Source organism: Odocoileus virginianus, chromosome 24, assembly GCF_023699985.2.
Source record: "Odocoileus virginianus isolate 20LAN1187 ecotype Illinois chromosome 24, Ovbor_1.2, whole genome shotgun sequence".
In the NCBI taxonomy this organism is placed as follows: Eukaryota; Metazoa; Chordata; class Mammalia; order Artiodactyla; family Cervidae; genus Odocoileus; species Odocoileus virginianus.
In genome coordinates this window covers 4,152,984-4,167,755 of record NC_069697.1, presented here as the reverse complement: position 1 = coordinate 4,167,755, position 14,772 = coordinate 4,152,984, and the positions used below count along the sequence as shown (strand labels likewise).

The 14,772-nt window shown below is 40.4% G+C and overlaps 2 protein-coding genes across 2 annotated transcripts in view; one reads left to right on the top strand and one right to left on the bottom strand.

Moving 5' to 3' along the window:
- GLIPR1L1 (GLIPR1 like 1) overlaps nucleotides 1-2,768 on the bottom strand; it is a 31,612-nt gene extending 28,844 nt beyond the window's left edge. Inside the window, exon 1 of the mRNA XM_070454220.1 lies at nucleotides 2,493-2,768. Coding sequence (XP_070310321.1) covers nucleotides 2,493-2,669 — 177 coding nt within the window. The 5' untranslated portion in view covers nucleotides 2,670-2,768. The remainder of the gene's footprint in view (nucleotides 1-2,492) is intronic.
- Nucleotides 2,769-13,447: 10,679 nt separating this feature from the next.
- CAPS2 (calcyphosine 2) overlaps nucleotides 13,448-14,772 on the top strand; it is a 46,549-nt gene continuing 45,224 nt past the window's right edge. The window contains 1 exon segment of the mRNA XM_070454221.1: nucleotides 13,448-13,591. Within this exon segment, the coding sequence (XP_070310322.1) occupies nucleotides 13,448-13,591 (144 nt within the window).

Here is a 14,772-nt window from a genome sequence, read left to right as displayed (position 1 = left end):
GCTAGCTGAGTTTGGGGGCACGCCTTTGCCCCAGACAGACAGGCTGAATCTTAATTCATTTTCTCTACAACCTGTGTCAGTATGAGATTAAACATTTTGTTTCACTAAGCCATTGAGATTTCAGGGTTTATTTTGTACCAAAGCCCAGCCTAGCCTCTTGTAAAACTTACTGCTGGAAGTGGGGTGCAGCCATTATAAAAATCCAAATTCATAGCACTTGAGACCTAGGTAGGAGGGATCCCTGCTCTTGGTCCAGACTTTATAAGACATCGCATAAAACACACACACACACACACACACACACACACACACACACACACACACTTTCCCTCATTTTAACCTTAGCACGGGTTTAATGTGACCCACAATACTGAATGTCTGCCTCTTTTGCCACACGTTTTAAAGCAAAAGACTTCTGTATCAGAATGGTAAAAGTCTTGCAAATATTGTTGCTGATGACACTAGAGACAGACACTACTTCAGAGTCCAGGAAAGAGCTGAACCATGGAAGCGCTTAGGTTAAAAGATCAACTTGTCAAATCCTTCATTTCAGCGTGAAAGCAGTAGATCCATGAATAACATAATATTGCTTGGAAGTACTACTGAAGATCTGTTTCATCACTTCTCCATATTCCCTGATTTCAGGGATAAAGGAGGCACTTTGCAATGGTAACAAATTTCTATTACTGTTGAGTAGGGATGCGTGTAGTTCTTTATGTCACCTAAATGAAGAATGACATCAGTTCTTCACATGGGCCACTAGATGGGCATAAGCACCAGAATGGTAAATAATCTTGTATTTATAAAAATATTTAAGAAGACAATTAAATTTCCCAAAACATTAAAAAAAATTCAAAATACTTAAAATTGAAGACCATTCATTTTAACTTTAACCCAACCTCTATATATTTATAGCTATAAAATTATAACTATAATTTCAATAGAAAGTTTTGATGATTTTAGAAGAAATGAAAATTTACTTAATAACATCAATGAAAATGAGCAAAATTATTCTGAACAAATCCAAATCTGAGCAGATTAGATGAAATTTCTGAAACCACATATTCTTTACTAAATGAAAATTTAACTGCTGAGCCACCAATGACATGTGGGCTTCCATTCTTATACTTCTTCTAGGTCACAAATGTTAGTGGCAAGTTTGCCTGAACGATGCTGGCAACTACAGTTAGTTGGCAAGCAGTGAGGATATTAATGTCAGGGGAATAATGGCAATCCATGTGATTCAGAAACAAAATATCTGAAAAAAAATGTGATCTATTATTCAGGAGGCAGATCATAAGTTGAAGTTGAAGCTGAGCTCAGTAAAACAAACATTGATAGTATTTGGTGGTGGTTGTTGGGTTCAACAAGTTATAAAAGTCAATCACTGGCAAGTTTGGAAGACGAAAGACAGAATCAGGAAATGTGGGGCTTTTGAGGAATGGAAAAGAAATTGCTTCTATATAGCATATTATAATAAAATTTTAAAAAGACTTTGAGAGACCAATGCTGTAAAACTTTCATATGATTAAAAAGCCTCAGGCCAAAAAGAAGCCTGTGACTCCCAGGAAATCCTCCTAAGTTTTTAAAAACTCCTTAGCAAATAGAACAGGTTCAGACTGTACCAATTTCCCCAAAATTCATGTTTCAAGGATACTGCCATTAAGATGAAAAATAAAAGCACCAGGGTGAGAAATCAAAGAACGATTCAAAAACTTCTCCAAGCTGTACTTTAAGCATGAATATTGGGACTTAGAACTGACTGGAGGTATAAGGCCAAAAGACCCTCAGAATTCTGGAGACAGATGTATTTCCAAAGATACTGTGAACCTGTTATGAAAAAGCAAATGAATGTAAGATATATTAAATGACACTTAGACCTTACTGTTGGCAGAAAGCAGTCTGAGAAGGCTATATAGCCCTTAAGACAGCATAACTCCTGATGTCTACTTCAGATTGGTCCAAGGAGAATGATGGCTAAGGAAGGGTATTTTTAAAGAAAGATAGATGGACAAGGGAACTCCTACCTCCTCTAATCAAATAACTTTTCTGACCTCCAGTATAGCAGATCTTCTAACACCTGCCCTAAAGATTTCAGAATTGCTCTGAACCAATGTTTGCTGTGTGGTTCCCACTTGTTCGTTTTCTGAACGGATAACTGTTTGCTATAGGTTTGGCTATGTGTTATCATTGCATACTGTTTATATGCGGGACAGTCATTAGGCCAAGAGTATCCACAAGGATCCACCACTGCCTTGGCCCCAGCAAACCTGCATAAAAGAGAACCAAGTCTAGGCAAGCAATAGCTTCAAGTTTCCTTTCTCATGCACTCTTGTCACTACCTTGGAAGAGACAGCTCGGCCAAGGCGTACACTTTAGATGCATGCTGAAAGTTCCAGACTGAATTCATACATAGGAGTCCATGAAACTCATTGCCCAGATACCTTAGGATGAACCAGAGATGTAAGATCCTAGCTTAGGTTCTTCCTCACCATGTATTTCATGTTGGCTGCAGGGGGCGAGACGTTGGTCCGCGCTTCATTGTGAAATCTGAGGCACTCCGCTATAAACGTCTCATTCGTGATGGAGGGAACATTGAGAGGCGATTTACTGGCTACCAGACAGAGACCTAAGGTCCATAGATAGCTCAGTTTCTTCCTGAGAATCATGGTGGGACGCAGAGAACGCTCTGGCTCGCAAACCCGTAACGGCTCGGTCAGTCTGGCTTTCCTGGCTCCTCGAGTCCTGGCTCTTCCGGCGGCTCTGACTCCTGGCGAGGGCTTGAGGCCGGTGTGGGCATGCGCGGAGCGGGGGCTCCACGCAGAGGAGCCTGGCAGACGGTCCATTCGCCTGTACAGAAAGTCCTAGGCTGCAGGATAGAGCCTTAAGACGCTCTGTGGTGCAGTTTTACCCATTCAAGCACCCATTCAAGGTGCTTTGTGTGGATCCAATCCGGAATCACTGCAGAGGGGGCCTGGATTGTAAACCAGATTGCAACATGCAGGCAATACATCTATGGAAAAGGGCAACGTGTATAGGATGCCGACAGTGGACCGGGCCTGTGCAAGCAAAGCCCTATAGAGTGGTCCATTCATAGATTCATCTTCGGGTATGGCTTTTAAAAAGCTTGTTGTTTGGAATAAACTTCAGCATCATATTGTGTGTTTCCTCAGAGACTGGCAACAAAACTCGAATAGGCATTTTTGTGTGTGTGTGTGTTCTTTTCAGATTTTATTATTTTTTTTCATTTATTTTTATTAGTTGGAGGCTAATTACTTCACAACATTGCAGTGGTTTTTGTCATACATTGACATGAATCAGCCATGGAATTACATGTATCGAATAGGCATTTTAAATACTTGATGAAACACAGATCCTTATTACCATGTCAAACACTTAATTATTTAATAATTTGCTTCTGTTTTCTCAGCTGAAGAGACTGACTGCCTCAAACGATGAACATAGACATGTGGAACAGCGGACAAAATCTTTCCTTCTTTATACTTAAATGTGGAACAGAGCTATTGTTTACAGACTAGTAAACTTCAGTTAAAGGACTGCTTTGGTTGGGATGTTGAAGACTAGGACAGAGTACAACTGATTGCTTATTTTACCTACATTGTAATACAAATCAACTTCATTTGGCATAATGTTTTAAACCAATTATATGTCATACTATTATTCAATAAGAAACCAGCATTTTACACCATGGCCTTAGATGATATTTTCCAGTATTTCTGTGTTTCAAACAAATGTCTTTATTTGATTATTTGAGGTTGTTTATAATGCCATTTAATTCAAGTGAACACATGTATTTACAGTTACTGATATTCTAGTCAATTAATGTTGCCACTGAAAGAAAAAAATTGACACAACTAGTTATTTGTTAAAATAGAGAGCAGGAGATTAAATTATAAAATAGGGAAAAAGAAAGATAAAGAAAGAAAATTTTCTAAGCCTTTTTTTTTTGGTTATTGATTATATTTGTGGTCAGAGAATATGAACTTTGTGATATAAAGCATTTGCTGTTGGAACACAGATGGAAAAATAGATAAAGAGAATAAAGAGTCAAGAAATATCCACAAATACATCCCAGAACTTGTGTACAACAGAGATGGCATTTCTGATGAGTTTGGTGATAGGACTTAAAAAATTCTCATATAATTACTCATCCCAGGTGGTACCAGTGGAAAAGAAACTGCCTGCCAATGCAGGAGACATAAGAGACAGAGGTTCAATCCCTGGGTCAGGAAGATCCCCTGGAGGAGGAAATGGTAACCTACTCCAGTGTTTTGCCTGGAGAATCCCATGGACAGAGGAGCCTGGTAGGCTACGGTCTGTAGGATCCATAGGGTCACAGAGAGTTGGACATGACTGAAGCATCTTGTTATGCAGTGTGTGTATATTGAAAAATATAAGACAATCTCTTAACTATACAAAAATAAATTCCATATTAAGACTTAAATGTGAGGAAAAACCTGTACAGGAAAATAAGAGAGTATTTATGAATATTTCTAGAACCTTATATCATGCCTCTGTGTATATTTATCTTCATATTAAAACATTTAAGTAATATTCTTAATACAGCATCCAGAGTGATTCTATTAACTGTAAATCAGATTATGTCACCCCACTGCTCAAAATCTTCCAACTTATGAATCCCATGGCACTCAAAGCAAAATCCCAAGTCCTTACATTAACCACCAAGATCCTGAAGAATGCACCCCAACTCTGATCTCATCTCCTACTTCTCTCACCTTCGCTCTCTCTATTTCGCAAAGTTTGGCTGCTTTGTTGCTCCTGGAAAAAACTAAGATGCTCCTCTACCGGGGCATTTGCTCTTGTTTTTTTGCCTAAATTCTTTCCCCAGAAAGTTACATGACTTGTTTACAACCTCTATTAAATATTTGCTCAAAGAAAGTGAAAGTGAAGTCGCTCAGTCGTGTCTGACTCTTTGCGACCCCTTGGGCTGTAGCCTACCAGGCTCCTCAGTCCATGGAATTTTCCAGGCAAGAGTACTGGAGTGGGTTGCCATTTCCTTCTCCAGGGGATCTCCCCAAGCCAGGGATTGAACCCAGGTCTCCCGCATTGTGGGCAGAGGCTTTATCATCTGAGCCACCAGGGAAGCCCCAAATTATATCTTACCAAATATACTTGAGAGGGTAGTTTTGCTTTACCCATTCTATACCTATCGCTTCCTCTTGGTCTTTTTTCTGCTTTATATTTATTTCTTCATAATCCTTATCCCCACATTTTATGATGTGGTTTATTTATCAATATCTTATTATCATCAGTTCAGTTGAGTTAGTCAGTCGTGTCCAAAACTTTGCGACCCCATGGACTGCAGCACGACAGGCTTCCCTGTCCATCACCAACTCTCAGATGATGCCATCCAACCATCTTATCCTCTGTCATCCCCTTCCCTGCCTGGCTTCAATCTTTCTCAGCATCAGGGTATTTTCCAGAGTCAGTTTTTCGCATCAGGTGGCCAAAATATTATTATCATGTTCCCCCTCAATTGAATGGGTAGGGGTTGCTTGTTATTATTATTTTCTAACTACTGTATGCCCAGCATTTCAACAGAGGAGTTCAATATTTGATGTGAAAATTAATAAATAGACCCTTTAAGACTCAAATTAAATGTTAGTTACTTTTATGAAGTCCTCTAGTTAGAAGGAATCTCCTGTCATTAAAACAGGTAAGCTTCCTGTATCTTATTGCTTTATTTCTGTTTTCCCCTCTGCATTAGTCAGAGTTGTCCAGAAAAAACAGAACCAATAGGACGTATTTCCCCAACCTCTCTTTACACACACACATATATACACAGAGATTTTAAAGAACTGGCTTACACAATTATTGGGGCTGGCAAGACCCAAATCTGTAGGCTAAGATGACAGGCTTAAGATTCAGTAAGAGTTGATGTGGCAGTCTTCAGTCTGCTAGAAACTCAGGCTGAATTTTCATACTGAACTCTGGAGGCAAAATCCAGTCATCTTTGGGAAACACAGTGTTTGCTTTTAAGGCCTCCAACAGTTTGGATGAGGCCCATCCATATCATGAAGAGTAATCTACTGTACTGAGTCTATTAAATGTTAATCACATCTAAAAGCTATCCTCATGAAACATCTATATTCATGTTTGACCAAACAACCGGTCACCACTGTCTAGCCAGGCTGACACATAAAATCAACCATCATAGTTTCTTATTCTTCTAAACACTTCATGTACCTATCTTACCACTTCCTTCTTCCTTCTTCCTCACATACTGCATTCAAATCAATTTACAAATCCTGTTGGCTCTAGGTTTAAAATAATCCAAACACTTCTTCCCATGCTATGGACACCCAACACCTTGGTTAGAACCACAGTCATCTCTTACTGGAACAAAGGCAGTAGTATCCTTTTTCTCAGCTTCTCTTTATTCATTCTTGCTTCATTAAAATTTATTTTCCATAGAAAAACCAGATTACTCCTTTTAAAACATAAGTAACGAAGTGTTAGTTGCTCAGTCGTGTCCAGCTCTGTGACCCCATGGACTGTACAGGCTTCTCTGTCCATGAGATTCTCCAGGCAAGAATACGGGAGTGGGTTGCCATTCCCTTCTCCAGGGCATCTCCCTTACCCAGGGATTGAACCTGGGTCTCCAGAATTGCAGGCAGATTCTTTACTCTCTGGGCCACCAGGAAAGCCCAAACATAAGCACCCCCTTTGCAAAGCCCTCTAATGACTTCCTGTCATACAAATCAAATTCAAAATCTGGATGTGACTCACAAGGCTATGCTGCATCTAACCATGGCTGTTTTCCGGCCCCCAACCTCCATTCTCCCCTGGCTCACTCTGCCTCAGCTCCATCCATCAGCATGACAGGATGCCCTCTCCTCATGCCTTTTGTACTGACTGCTCCCCCTGCCTGTGAATTCCCCTCAGTGAAACCATACCTGAATGTACAGCATCTCCTACACTTCATGTCTATCCCATTGACCTCCTAGATTTTTCTTCATTGTATTAGTTGTTATCTGACATTCTTTATTTAATTTTGCAGGCTCTATTAGATTGTAACCCTCACTAAAAGAGTGGCTTTTTTGCTTCACTGCTATATATATATATATAGCACCTAGAATAGGTACTGAACCCTTATGCCTTCAGTAAATATTTTTTAATGAATTAATGAAGAAATGATCACTCTTTAGCTTACTAAAAATGTTGTATATAATTGTTAGCTTCTTTAGAAACCATACCTTATTTGTCAAAGATATATTAGGGGCTCACTAAATATTTTAGACTCAATAAATGATTTAAAAGGCAATCCTGGATATGCATATATACAGTAGTTTTTCTAACATTGGGTATTTTGCAGATTGTAGTTCAATGGATGCTTTCTGAGTCTCAAATACAATCTACTTTGGATCTGAAAACTGTTGAGGTTAACATGTGCCTAATTTTATTTTCTGTTAAGAGAAATTAATTGGCAGTAATAACTAAAGAGATTTTGTAATGAATTGTTTTGAAAACTGGCAAGTAGTACAATTTATATGACCAACTCATTGTCCAAAGTTCTTGCTTCTATACTAGATGTTTTCTGTGTCAAAAATACTGAAGCAGTTTAGGTGTGCTAAACCTAATTGTTCAGAGCCAGGTAAGAGACATCTTAATGTTATTTTGCTGATTATCTATTTGTGGAATAGGCAGTTAGGCACCAGAAATTTTGGCCTTTGATAACTTTTTTAAAGTTTTTTGTTCTTTTTTTTTCTTCCCCCTAGTTTATTTTTGCTTTTTTTTTTCCCTTGGGGGTAATAGGTGGATGAATTTTTATAGACAGGGAAGAAATAAGAGTGATTACCTTATACCTATTGACTTCACTCATTTTATGCTTTAAAAATGCATTTGTATTTTCACTTACAAAATGGTTCTAACTTGCAACGTTAGACACATACATTTGCAGGGGAGTTTATTTTGAAAAAATAGCAGATTAGAAAAACAACTCCATTTTGTGGGAAAAGAACTGGATTAATTTTAAAAAAATTTTAGTTCTGATTTGGGTATCTGACATTTGGAAGTGTAACTCAGTAGAGTTACAGCATGTTAGAGTAGAATGGAACCTTAGACATATCTCAAACCAGACCTTTCGTTTTACCGATGAGGAGCTGATGCCTAAAGACATTGTGTGCAGAGCAAAGAATAAAAAGAAAGCTTCCTGATTCCTAGGCTTCTCATCAGTATTTTAATTTGTAATTTTATATATATATATATATATATATATATATATATATATATATATATAAATTATATAGTGATCATATATGTGTAAATGTCCACATATTGAAAGTAATATCTTTGTCTCTCTCTAACACTATACTGCAGTCTTGCCTTTTTAAATAGTTGCAAGCTCCTGGAAAGCAGACATTCCAGAATACGCTTAAATTTCTTTCCTTCTCAAAAAATCAACCGGGGAGCTGAACCCTCGGTCTGTGCCCTATAAAATATATTAAATAAAATTCACTTTAAAGAAGAATTGCACAACAACCCAACCGCCGCGGGGCCGACTCTGGCCCTTTTTTGGCTCAGTACCAGCGCAGAGAAGTGCGCCCGCCCAGCTCTCTGCCAAGGCTACAAACGCCTGAACCGGTCTCCTAGGATGCAGGGACGCAGAGCAGCTCTGATGGCAGAAACAGCAGGGGACAGGTAGGTGGGGCCAGCGGAGCTGGGGCCTCGGCCAAGGGTCTATCTCCTTTTCCCCAGAAGTGAGAGGGGTCCACGCCGGCCGCCGCGCAGCGGCCTGTTGTCAAGGCAACCTACAGACGCAGATCTGAGTTGGCCAGAGCCTTTGCTGAGAGCTCTTTTTTGGCTCCTCCGCTCTGAAAAGGCCTCAAGGGAGTTCTCTCGGTGGAATTGCTTCAGTTTATACCTTTTCCAGCTCTCCCATCGTGGACTTACTCTTACCCTGGATTGGTTGGGTCACTTCAGGTTGGTTGCCGCTTGGGTCCTGCCCTAGTCCATGAATCTCAGTAGGAAGAGGGTGCTAGGACATTGCAGGTGCTCTTAAGTATAATCTCAGCTTTTGCGGGAGTGATGTAAGGCAGTTACTCTGCTGTGTTTGAAATTAGGAATGATCCTAGGTTCCATCAGACACCTGGATCTTTATCCCCGGGGCTCCGAGGTGGTCTTGATCCTCCCTGCATGGAGTTTAAATACTAAATTGTATTTACACATCTCTTTTCCTCTCGCCTTGCTGATGGACTGGATTTGATCAATTTATCCTTCACTTTTCACTATGTTCTGATTTGATATAAGCGGCATAATAGCCCTTGATACCAAAAGAGATGTGATAAAAATTTGGAGCTGGACAAAATCATCTTTAAAAATGAGGGAAGTGGGAGGTGATTCAGTTTGTTTTGGTGGCACAAAAGCTAACGTGGAAAGGCGTGGTTCTGTTAGTTAACAACCCAGCATTCATTACATGCTAGAAATAACATCTCATGACTTGGCAGCTGTTTGCAGAGACACAAGCCATCAGACCTTGCTCTTCTCTCCTCTGGCTACCCTATCCCTACCATACCCCAACTACATATTCAGTGCTTTAGGGCAAAGCCAGCCCTTGGTATGCAATCCAGGATTAGCTGCAAGCCATGTGTTTGAAATGCTGATCCTTTTACCAGCAAGTTTAGGTTTCTGGGCTTCCCTGGTGGCTCAGATGGTAAAGCGTCTGCCTGCAATGCCGGAGACCGGGGTTCGATCCCTGGGTCGGGAAGGTCCCCTGTTGAAGGAAATGGCAACCCACTCCAGTACTCTTGCCTGAAAAATTCCACGGACTGAGGATCCTGGTAGGCTACAGTCCATGGGGTCACAAAGAGTCAGATACGACTGAGCCACTTCACTTCACTTTAGGTTTCTGGTGTTCCTTAGTCTTTGCAGCTAATTCCCCTCCCCTTCCCTATTGCTTGTACCAGAAATGGTGTAGCACTGAAAAGAGGTCTGAAACCTGTATGACTTCAAACTCTGCAATAATTAGCAAATAATTTGGCAAAGTAAAATTCAGTTTTCTGGGTCTGAAAATCAGAAGGTTGAGCTGTTTTATCAATGCTAGTAATTATTATTCTGAAATAACACATATCTGAATTGACTGAACTCACTTTAACAAATATTTAAGCTCCTACTATTTTCTTGTTAAGTGCTGACCTATAGGGTGAGGAAAACCAGTAGTGATCTTTGCCTTTTTGAGAATTATAGTTAAAGTGGTGAAGAATAATAGCTACTCTTCTTTAAGCTTAATATGCTTTAAACACCTCGTCTAATTTTTTGAAGACAGAATTTATAGAGGCATATTATGATCATGTCATAATTAAGTGCAGAGGTGTGAAACTAAGGATATGTTTCAAATGTATCCTGGTATTTGATTATGCATTAGTTTTTTTATTAACTTTAGTAAGCATCTGCTATATTAAAGGCATGAGATACTAACCTTCATGGTCTTGATTGTTTATTAGGGAGATAAGAAGAGCTAATTACAGTGAAGAATGATGACTGTCATACCTGGGGAAAGGAATAAGGAGACCATGGACATTTAAGGGAATAAATTTTGTTGTTTTTATTATTTTTACGTAAGGTACGGTGACGTAAAGTGGCCTATAGTGATTTGAAATGGCTATAATGTGCTGTAGTTCAGTCGTGTCCGACTCTGTGCAACCCTGTGGACTATAGCCTGCCAGGCTTCTCTGTCCATGCGTTTCTCCAGACAAGAATACTGGAGTGGATTGTCAGGGGATCTTCCCCATCTAGGAATAGAACCTGTGTCTCTTGCATCTCCTTCATTGGCAGGGGTGTTCTTTACCACTAGTGCCATGTGGGAAGCCAGACGATAATGTTACTAAGGTTTAAATAATGTGAGGCTGATGTATGGAGTCAGTCATGCAGCTGATTGTTTAGCACCTTGCTGGGGTCCAGCCTCCGCAGGATCCAGGGGGTACCCTCAGGATGAACGGCGTCGGCGAGAGAAGACACGTGAGACCAGCCTTGATAGGGCCAAGTCTGTGAGGGAGAGAGAGGGAGTGACCAGACGGGGGGGTGCAGCCTAGTCTGGCAGAGTCTGGCAATGCTTTATTTTTTACCGTAGCTTTTATACCCTAAGTTAGTACATTTCTAAGGGGAAGATAGTTTAACATTACATCAGCTTGTCCTTCACGAAACCAAGGTGTTTTCTGCATACTTTTTTGTTTATGAGGGTCTTGTACATTATCTTCTGGCCTTGGGGCCTATTAACATTTTATGCAGGTCAGGTGAATGTAAACCTGTTTTCCGTAATCTATTCTTTAATGAACACAAAGGTCAGTCCTTTTGCAGAAGTTATCAGTTAAATTTATCTAAAAGGTTTACCACACAAAGACTCTGCAGCTCCAGGGAGGCAGCCCCTGTTTAGCATTCCTGATTAAAATGAACAATTCTAAACTCTTTTTTCCTAAATCTTTAACTATAACCATGCTTAGAATAATATTTTATGTTCTCTAATAGGGCTTCCTCACCCCCGAAGGGTTCTGAGCCTATTAAGGCCTTTGTGTGATCAGGTTCTTTATGCTGTTTATGATTAAGGTGTTGTGAGCAGTCATGTGCATTAGTACACATTTGCCAAGCAGGCTAGAATGCCAGCAAAGGGGTCTAAATTGAAACACTCCTTTCATCCTGGATAATCTTATGGGATACCACCGTCCGGCGGACATATTAATTAAAGTTCTAAGTTGATTCTGTTTGGAGAGAGATCGGGGAAGGCCTTCTGCCCGTGTCACAGAAATCAGGGAGTAGTCTAATATAGCAAGCATCAGAAAGACAGAGGTCATCTTTAAGGAGAGCGCTGGGGCAGCTTTTCGAAATCCCTGAGGTCCTGATCTGCCTTGCTTGTCAGGTCTTCTCCTCATGACCTTGTCATGGGTGGGATCTCGTGTTCTGGCTCCTGGCAGCACCTCTGTTTCAACTCGGGTTTTTTGGCCACTAATCATCCTGGCAAATACAATAGCGCTTGTGAAGTGACTAAGTGCAGGGTCTTCTTTGCTGCTCAGGCTTTTGTCTGGTTCTGGTGAGTGGGGGCTGCTGTCTAGTGGAGGGGCACGGGCTTCTCTTCTCTGGAGCAGGGGCTCTCGGGCATCTGGCTTCAACGACTGGCACGTGGGCTCAGCAGCTGTGGCTCCTGCGCCCTAGAGCACAGGCAGTATTTGTGGCCTGGGCTTCGTTGCTCCATGTTCTTTGGGATCTTCCTGGATCCGGAATCCAACCTGAGTCTCCTGCATTGTCAGGCAGACCCTTCACCACTGAGTCACCAGAGGAGCCACAACGTTTCTTCCCTCTGAAAGCTGTCTCTGAAAAGAAAGCCATTTGCTAGTGCTGTCAGGGCGTTCTCAAATCTAATGATCTGGGATGCTTTCAGAATAAGTCTGCTGTTGCTTTTTAATCTTCCTGACTTCGCTCATGCAGTAGAACCCCAGGCTTAGGGCAAGGGATTTTTTGGAGAGAGGGCTATGGAAATGGGTGTCAATGGGGAAGATCAACAGGCAAGAGTCGGATGTGACTTAGCAACTAAATAACAAGCACAAGGTGAATAGAAAAGAGTTTTATTTGAGTCAAAACTGAAGACTGTAGTCAGCGGGGCCTTCTGGGTGGCACTAGTGGTAAAGAATCTACCTGCCAATGTAGGACACCTAAGAGGCATGGGTTCAATCCCTGGGCCAGGAAGATCCCCTGGAGGAGAGCATGGCAACCCACTCCAATTTCTTATCTGGAGAATCCCATGGACAGAGCAGCCTGGCCGGCTATAGTCCATAGGGTCACAAACAGTCAAACACGACGGAAGTGACTAGCATGCACGCAGGAGGACTGTAGCCTGGGAAACATCCTCTCAGATACCTCTGAGGAAATGCTCTGGAGCAGACTGGTTTTCAACACAGTTTTATATCTTGTCATAACAAAGAACATCAAACAGGAGTACCTTCCTTCAAGGTTTCAAAAAGACGTGTACAGAGTGAGTCAGTATCACCTGGAGCGGGAGCTTAATCGTTGAAGGCAGGAGTCAGTGCTGCTTAAAGTCTTAGCTCTTGTCTGACCTGCGCTTCCGTCTTCAGATCTTTCTCACTCTGATCATCCTGCCTTCCTTTTATAAGGGGATTAATTGTGTCCCCCAGATAATTCAGAAGAATCTCCATATTTTGAAATCCTAACTTTATCATATCTGGAAGGCTTTTCACCATTTAAAGTAACATTCACAGAGTCTGATGATTAGGACATGAACGTCTTCAGGGGGGCCATTGCTCAGACTAATATTTATCCCATAAATGTTGCCCCACATAATGTAGTTCTTCACAGAAAGTTGATTTTGGTGAAAGACGGAAAACTGATTAACCACCTGACTTCTTTCCATGTAATATTATTATGTAATTTGTATAACTTATTTAACATTAGAATAAGAATGATCATTTTATATTGCTTTACCTTTTTCAAAGTATACTGCTTGGTAAATATATGAACTGCAATGGACTTGGAGGTTAAAGGAGTTGCTGCTTCTCCTACAACTCAAACTCAGCCATTCTCTGGAAGAAGGAAGCCACTACAAGTATGTATGCTATATAATTTTCCTCTTGTAGGATGATTCATTAAATAATTTTCTGACTCCTTTCTTTGTGTTTTTATGACAATTCATAATCCCAAATATTTGGAATTAATTCTTAGATTTGAATAACTGAAAAAATTGAAGATAATCATTACTTGAATGTTTTATTTTTAATTAAGCTTAATATCATTGTTTTCTTATTATTATTTAAAAATTGTCTATGTATGTCTGCATACATATAAAATACAAAAAGTTTAAAAAGTAGAAAGAAGAAGAAAATAATCAATATATATTTTGTGTTAGCTAGGTAGGAAAAGAATCTGGGCTTCTACTGTTAGGACTTTCATTCTTTTCAACCTTCATAATATCACTACTGTATATTATTGATTAGGTGTAAGTTTAAAGATACTTTGTCCCTGTAATCACCACAGAATTGAGCAAACATAAAATTTAGTTTAGAAATACATAACATTGATATATATTTCCTTGCTATTCTTACTGTTTCAAATAGTGAATGCCTACTGTTTATCAGCAAACACAATAAATGTTTCAGCAATTTACTTTATTCTTACAACAAACCTTTGAGGTAGGCATTATTATTAACCTCCCTTATTTATTTTTATCTATCTATTTACTTGGGAGAAGGAAGGAGTTATTACTTGCAGCAAGTAAGGAGAACAGTAGGGAGTTTTCCCAAAGCAGAGTCTCCCTGAACTGCAAAACTGGGGAAGTTTTAAGCTAAGGGTCCATGCATGTTCATGATGGGGCTTGAGCAGAGGAGAACTGAGCATAGAATTGGGACAAAGGTTGACAGAGTCCAGGCTTTACTTGACTGCAGTCAGAAGGGTCAACAGCATCATTCCATCCTCCACCTCGGTGGGGGCCTTAGCTCAAAATAAACCTAATTAGTTTAACATTCCTCTCTGAGATGTTCCAGGGTTCCTTCCAAGCATCCAGAGTTAATTGGAGGCTGGTGTCAGGACTCACTAAAGCTCAGGTTCTTTATTTCTGGTTGCAGAAAGAGTTTAGGGAGAGACAAAGTGATAGGTAAGAAGTGGATTTATTTAGAGGTACACATTCCATAGACAGAATGTGGTCCATCCCAAAAGGTAGGGGTGGCCCTGGGAGAGGCACATTCCACAGAGTGTGGACCTTCTCCCGAGAGGACAGGCCTCACCTGCCTT